The sequence below is a fragment of the Limulus polyphemus genome, unplaced genomic scaffold (assembly GCF_000517525.1).
Source record: "Limulus polyphemus unplaced genomic scaffold, Limulus_polyphemus-2.1.2 Scaffold718, whole genome shotgun sequence".
In the NCBI taxonomy this organism is placed as follows: domain Eukaryota; kingdom Metazoa; phylum Arthropoda; class Merostomata; order Xiphosura; family Limulidae; genus Limulus; species Limulus polyphemus.
In genome coordinates, this window is record NW_013666328.1 from 440,518 (window position 1) to 448,815 (window position 8,298).

The 8,298-nt window shown below is 33.2% G+C and overlaps 1 protein-coding gene across 1 annotated transcript in view; it reads right to left on the reverse strand.

Moving 5' to 3' along the window:
• Positions 1 to 4,775: 4,775 nt before the first annotated feature.
• The window catches only part of LOC106460148 (calcium load-activated calcium channel-like), an 8,573-nt gene continuing 5,050 nt past the window's right edge, over positions 4,776 to 8,298 (reverse strand). The window contains exon 4 of the mRNA XM_013919833.2: positions 4,776 to 5,545. Coding sequence (XP_013775287.2) covers positions 5,453 to 5,545 — 93 coding nt within the window. The 3' untranslated portion in view covers positions 4,776 to 5,452. The remainder of the gene's footprint in view (positions 5,546 to 8,298) is intronic.

Consider the following 8,298-nt stretch of genomic DNA (forward strand, 5'->3'; position numbering starts at 1 on the left):
TGGGATTGACCGTTACATTGTAACGCCTCCACGGCTGAAAGGGTATGTATGGTGTGACGAACCTGCAACTCTCAGATTGCGAGTCGAGCGCCCTAATCACCTGGCCACGCCGGGCCTTCATTAATTGTTATTCTATTTGAGAATACAAATATGTAGTTTTGTTTTTAATAATCTTATATATATATACAATTAATAAAATAGCTTCAAAATATTTTCTAATGCCACTGTATTTAGAAATCGTCTTAAATAAGTACTTTTACTTTATAATTATCAGTTAACATCGACGAAAACTTATTTAAAATATCACTAGTTGTGACATTTAACAGCATCTTTAAAATACCGAAATATTTACATAACTATACGGTTCAAGCGGTGCGCATTCGCACCTAATAACAAACATGTTGGTCATTACAAACAACAGTAACGCTAAGTAGAGGTACTACAAGTAAGTGAAGTTTATAACAGTTTCTACACGTGACGATTTGTTTCTTTGTTTGAATTTGGCGCAAAGCTACACGAGGCCTATCCTGCGTTAACCGTCCCTAATTTAGCAGTGTAAGACTAGAGGGAGGGCAGCTAGTCATCAGCACCCACCGCCAACTCTTTTACCAACAAATAGTGGGATTGACCGCTACCATATAACGCCCCATGGCTGAAAGGGCGAGCATGTTTGGTGTGACGGGGATGCGACCCGCAGATTACGAGTCGAGAGCCTTAACCACCTGGATTGGATTAGAGATATATTTTTATTTTGCATTTAATTAGCATTACAGAGCACGAAATTTTAAAATCATAATAAATAGTCGAATACAGAACAATACAGAGTACACAAATTTAGTGTTGTGAAATATTTTAATGTACAGATATCCCGCTTAGATAAAAAAAAAAAAGTTTGAAACTTACTGTTTCATAAAACATTTTCTTCCAATTTATCTACAAGTGGAATGTATTTGTGATCAATCAAAAGCATAGAAAGCTAGTGAGTACTTCTTCAATACACATGTCTGCTTTCTACTTTAATGGTGCCACATTTATTTTTCCATAACGTAGTCCATTAAACAGAAATAAACATCGTCTTTGAAGGTGCGAGTCACGCTACGAAAACAACCGGAAATGCATCTATTATTATATGAACGTTGCTAAGTACTTTAGATGGTGAAACACCAGTAATGTTTTCTTTTGTGAATTCATAGAAGTATTTACTGAAGGTAGCTAAAAGTTTTTTGTTTTGTTTTTAACATGACACACTACCCTGAAGACGACGACAACGACGAAAGTTGTTTGTTGGCTAACAAAGATTTTCAGGTGTCATTACTCCCCAATGTTAAGTTTTATCTGGGCCACTGGAAATAAACTACATACAAGTCGTCTGGTGAAGTTTGTTTTATTGAATATATCACTTTTTTTTTTCAATTGTTTTGCCCCCCAGCGGCACAACGGTATGTCTGTGGACTTATAACGCTAAAATCCGGGTTTCAATACTCGTGATGGGCAGAGCACAGATAGCCCATCGTGTTGCTTTGTGCTTAAATTCAAACAAACAAACTTCAATTGTTTTATCCGAATGAGGAAGAAGTGTGCCCCCTCCCCTTTTTTGTCCGATATGTGATACTTCATAATCTATGGCAATACCCTACAAGCGACGAAATTATATCAAACTACGCAATTAAATGTCACACAATCTCGTGCAAACGCTGATGCAAGCGACAAGATGTCAGATTGTCCGTTAGCTTCGTGCACGCAAAGCATCACCACAAGCATTTTTGCATACAAGATACAGTAATATATATATATTTGTAATTTAATGTCGAATAAGGAGCTAATAGGTACATAGCAGCATAGTGTGGTGTTCCAGATACTCCTGATAGTTTTTTTTATATATATGTGTATTTTTATATATAATAAGCTTATATTTTGTGTGTTTTACGGCTTCTGGTTGTTACCACGTGTACCCATGTTGTTGTTTCACCACAAAGTTACACAATAAGCTATCTACGCCCTGTCCACCGAAGGAAGTTGAACCCTGGATTTTAGCATGTCAAGTTTATAAACTTACCACCGACCCATTTGGAGGACATCTAAATATGTACAAATGTAATTATAATACTTTGCTTTAGGTGGTCATACCTGGTATGATTAATGCTCAGATTGGAATTTGGGCTAATCATATTATTACTATTAAATTGCCAAACTACAAGTTCCATACAAGGCAATACGAAACTGTTTTCTGCTGACTGGTAGCGGTTTGAGAAAACAAGTTAAAGGACCCAGATTTGTAATATTATGCATCAAATACGTAAGTTTGGTCAGCATTATTTCTAGTTTTACTATAACAAGGAACCTACCAGGTCCTTAAATTAAGGCTTACGACTACCTGCCCTCAGTGATACAAGGATACCATAATATCACACACTGGTAACACAGGCCTCCGATGGTTTTATTGTCTTGAAATTTTTACATGTTCTACAGTAATTTCTGTACGCTTAATACGTACTATTACATAAGTGAATCATTTTCAGTGAAATCGGGTCACATTTTGTTATGCTTCAAATGTTGGCAACCACTGGCTATAGATTTCTCTAGACCAATCGCGACGTTAGTCTTATCGATCGTTCTAGTACCCACGAGAAACACACTGCTAGTATATAAACGGTTAACAGGCCGCATGACGTGTCATTTCTGGATAATATTTTTTTGTGTGTGCACTCTGACATTATTATTATTTATTCGTCTTAGGCAACAATAGGTTGTGTAAATGACCCATACATATCCTGTTATATTTGTGGTAAATTTGTTGTAAAAAAACAAAGGCAAAACAATATAGAATTCGTCAAAACAGCGTATTGCGCATATCTTGGAATAAAACTTGGGGACCAAGACAAATCATGGGCTCTGCACAAAGCTTGCACCGTTTGTGTCAAACAGTTGAGACAATAGACTAGAGGTAAGAAAAAGTCTTTGCCTTTTGGAATTCTAATGGTCTGGCGTGAGCCTAGAAACCACGGAGATGACTGCTATTTTTGCTCATGTAACGTGCAAGGCTACAACACTCGAAATACAAAGGAAGTTTCTTATCCGAACTTTTAATCTGCTATAATACCCGTTATACCTGTATACTTACTCCACCAGAGACTCTTGATACAGTTTCATCTGATTCTGAAGTCAATAGAAATGATGATAGGGATTGTTTTCAACCTGAAACGTCTGGTGAACCACAACTTTTCACACAAGAACTTAATGAGATTTTGGGGTACAGACTTCGGGATAAGAACTTACTTTCTCCATGAACATAATTTTACTGGTACAGAAATTGGTTCACTGGTTTATTGCAACAATACTGCTGAATTAATACCAACGCTAGGAGCTGCAGTCTATGAACCAAGTGAGTGGCGATTGTTCATTGATTCCTCCAAAAGAAGTCTAAAAGGTGTTCTCTTTCACAAAGGTAACATATATGCATCTGTTCCTATTGCTCATTTGGATCACTTGAAGGAAACGTACGAAAATCTCAAACTTATTCTTAATAAGGTCAAACACAAAGAATGTGGTTGGCTACTTTGTGGAAACTTAAAAGTCCTTTGTATGTTGTTGGGTCAACAATTCAGTTATACAAAGTTTCCATGTTTCGTGTGAATGGGACAGCGGAGCATGAAATCAGCATGAATAAAGAAGCAATGGTCACGCAGTGTCAGCCTGATACCAGGATCGAAAAACATTGAACGTGAAAATTTGGTTGACACAAAGAAAGTCCCATTACCTCCACTTCACATAAAACTGGGCTTGATGAAGCAGTTTGTAAAGGCCTTAGACAAAGATGGCGACTGTTTCAAGTATCTAGAGCTGGACAATTCCCAGCACTTTCAGAAGCGAAACTTTAAAAAGGTATTTTTGTTGGGTCTCAGATCAGGAACTTAATTTTGGAGGAACAGTTCGATAGGACAACGAAGAAAGTTGAAAAAAGAAGCGTGGATTGCCTTTAAAGATGTTATTGACACATTTTGAGGAAACAATAAGGTCACAAATTATGAAAATATTGTCAATAACATACTCGATAAATTCAGAGAGTTGGTTGCAATATGAGCTTGAAAGTTCATTTCTTAAACTCACATATTGACTACTTCCCTGAAAATCTTGGTTCCGTCAGCGAAGAACAAAGGGAAAGGTTTCATCAAGCCAATGGGGAATGGAGAAGAGGTATCAGAGAAGGTGGAACATCATGATGGCTGATTACTGCTGGCCATTGAAACGAGATGCCCCAGACACAATACGTAAAAGAAAGACCACAATACATAGTTTTGAGACTAAAAGACGTAGATTTCACATACACAAAAATCAGGATGAATAAGGATGTATACTCGTTTAACATAAACGTTCTTCCCTTTTCTTTAGTTTGTTTGTATTTTTTTTAACAAACATAATAATAAAAAATGTTCATTGTGGTAAGCGAAATAATTTGATCTAAGTAAGAGTTTTTTCTTCCTGATTTGTAAAAAATCCTTACGTAATAGCAAAAAATAAATATTATTTTCGAAATCTGTGTAGCTGAATTATGGAAAATCCATTATCAAAACCAAAACAAGCCTGTGTAATTAAAGAGCAATACAGCAAAATGAGTTAAATAGATAAAAAGTGTAAATTACAATTTCTGTAAATGAGGGTTGAAATAAAACCTATAAAATCACGAGTCTGACTGCTCACCTATTAGTAAAACCGAAAATTTACTAGGGCTAGCTAATGTAATATTTTCTATCAATAAATTAGACAAAACATTAAAGTATTGTTACCACGAAGTTTTATTAAATCTTCTGTCACAACCGAAATTGAAAACTAAATATCACACCCTCTTACATCAAATATAATATTCTGTATCTTAACATAATTCTATTATATACTTTTTATTTCACAAAAGTCAATGATGTCCCCTATTTTAGAAACTACTGGTTCTGGTCTTTCTTTTTTGAAAGTAACTCGTATGTATTAATTTTAGAATTAAATATATTTGAGGTTTTTGAAAACTTCAGCATCTAAATACCCTAGTGTTTTTCTTTTGTTTTTAAATAAAGACTAAATTTTAATAGTCATTTAGAATGTGACTGGTATCCCACTATGATTTTATTTTTCAAAATAGCTTCTTCACTATATTAGCAGTGTGGGAATCATTATTAAAAGTTTGATAGTCATAACAATAAATGGGGAAAATAACTAAATACCTTAAGCATTGTAATACTTTTGTGTTTAAAGGTTAAAGATTCTTCTACCTCTAATGCATCTTGGTTTCATTTTCAGTGTAAAAAAACAATCTAATCACTTCAAAAGTGAACATTTCGATAATACTATTTTTGCCATACATAACCATTAAGGTTATTTTGAGTGACAAAGATATCCAGTTCCAAAACATATTCTAAAAATCAGTTTTCTCTACTTAGATGCACTTTTGAAGGTTTTAATCTATTTATTTTATTTGCTGAGCACCAGGAGAGAACAAAGTTCCACTTTGTTTACTTGCTGTTCTTGATGGGGCAAAACCCAGCAGCTTCTGAATGTTCTAGATAGAATAGAAAATAAAACTGTACAATCTAAAAAAAACAAATCCTATAACTTACAATGTAGACTTACTTAGAGCTAAAAATACAGTAGAACACTTTTTTACGTCACTTTTATATATTTTCTAAGTAGGCCTTAAAAAAAAAACAATTGGTTATCATTAAGATGCTTTTAATCATGCCAAACTGAAAAGTGTTACTAAATCATTATCTAAATTAACCTCTTACTTCCTTAGTAGGTATTTTATAATCTTAAGTGATAATTTACTGCAAGATATCTTCAAAGTGTGATGATTGGTTACAGTTAAGTGATTCCTGAAAAAACAGCTCCCGAATAATTTATCAGGAATTACGATTCTCAATCTAAGAGAAAGAAAATCATTAAAACTCCACAGTAATGAGGAAAAGGGGCAATAACTAACATATGGAGCAAATAAAGTTACTTATTATCAGTTAAAACATTTGAGGTAACAAGGATAACTCCTATTTTTATAAAAGTAATCACACACTGAAATTAAATTGTTTTTTCCAAAAGAAGTGAAAAATATCAAACAGTAATACATATTAATGATTGAGTATGAATGTCCAAAAAGGCATTCTCAATGTAAATTAACTCAAAAGATTGAATTATAAAATAATTTAGTAACAGCAAAAGATAAGACAAACAATCTCCTTTACTCTAAAATGAAATTCCTGGGAAAATGATCAGAAATTACCTAAAACAGGTCGTTAACACAACCTTATAAAAGCTAAAGCTTGACATTAAATTGTAATTCACTCAGATACTGATACTGATTTATCACACGGGTAAGTAACAACTTTAGACAGTCATATCAGAAAGTAAATACTACATTCTCCTTTACCCATTTTTGCAAGCTTTTTAAGATCTTACTGTTATTAATATTCTTCAGGCTTGGTTAATTATGATAAGAATAACAAAATTCAGTTTCCCACTCTACTCCTGACAAGAAATAAAACTTTGCCATTGTTACACAAGACACCAAACATCAACGTTATGATAAAACCATCATCATGTACAGAAGAAAAATTAAGAAGTTTAGACTAATAGAAATATGAAAAAAAAACCTCCAAAATTAAAAATATTATTAGGAATATTCATGGTTTAGTCTACAGGTGTGTACTATTGATGTGAGGTAGTATATAATATCTTTATTATGCATTTTTTGGACTCTTTTCTTTTTTTTAAAAGATGCATTATTTTAAAATGAGTTAAATAGATAAAAAGTGTAAATTCAATTTCTGTAAAGAAGGGTTGAAAATAAAACCTATAAAATCACAAGTCTGGCTGATCACCTATTAGTAAAACCGAAAATTTACTAGGGCTAGCTATTGTAATATTTTCTATCAATAAATTAGACAAAACATTAAAGTATTGTTACCACAAAGTTTTATTAAATCTTCTGTCACAACTAAAATTGAAAACTAAATAGCACACCCTCTTACATCAAATAAAATTTTCTGTGTCTTAACATAAATCTATTATATACTTTTTACTTCACAAAAGTCAATGATGTTCCACTGTTGAGACTATTTTCAAACTTTTACATTGCTCAGTCACTAAACACTTTAACATTTTAACAGTGGTACCTTCGATGACTTTCATAATACATTTTGAAAGAAATATCAAACCATATAGTCTATCTTTTATTAAAGTAATTTAGATAAACTGTGATTAAAATGGTAGGCACAGACTGATAGCCAGCTTAAGCTAGAAATCTGTTAAAACTTGTTTGGGTTTAACTAGCCTGAGATAGGCTTAGTTTTGTGCATTAATGTTTATGGTTTAATTAGAAATGGTCTGGTTTATAGCCTCCACCATCAGAATAGGTTTCATGACTTAAAGTGGTTTCAAGCAAAGGAAATTTTATCAACAAACTTGGCAGCAAGAATCAACTAAGCTATAAAAAAAAAAGGTTAGAAATCCTGCAATAACAGTATAAAAAAAATCAGAAATAAGTGTTGAAGAATGTGCCAAGAAAACTAGTTTCTGTGACGAAATATTTACAGATGGAGGAATCGTATCATACAAAAGGATGACTATATATTACCAGGAATTGATTCTACTCTTGATGCTTGCCCAAGGCTAAATGATTTCAGTTGGAAACAAGAGTGGCTATTGACGATCAGAGATGCACACAGCATTTACAGAAAGTTGTGAAATATAAGTTTGTTTGTTTACTATTTGTATCATGCAATGCAAGTGACTTTTAAAAATAATAATGGAGTGTGTTCTAGTTGGATATATGCTTCTCTGTGATAGTAAATATAAATATACCCTGTGTAAAGGGTGACATCAGACCTAATAGTATCACTAATGTTATAAACTGTGAGATAAAACTTAGAAGTATGACTGACAAGTTCTGTACTGTAAAATAAAACTCACTGACATGTTACTGTGAGATAAAACCCATTAGCTTGACTAACATGTTATATACTGTGAGATCCAAGTCACCAGACTGACTGACATGTTATATACTGCAAGATAAAACTGACCAGTCTGACTGACATATTATATACTGTATGATAAAAACCCACAAAACTACTTACATGTAATACACTGAGATAAGACCCAAAAGATGGACTGATATATTACATACTGTGAGATATAACCCACCAACTGATTAACATTATATACTGTATGATAAAAACCCACAAAACTGACTTACATGTAATACACTGTAAGATAAGACCCAAAAGATGGACTGATATATTACATACTGTGAGATATAACCCA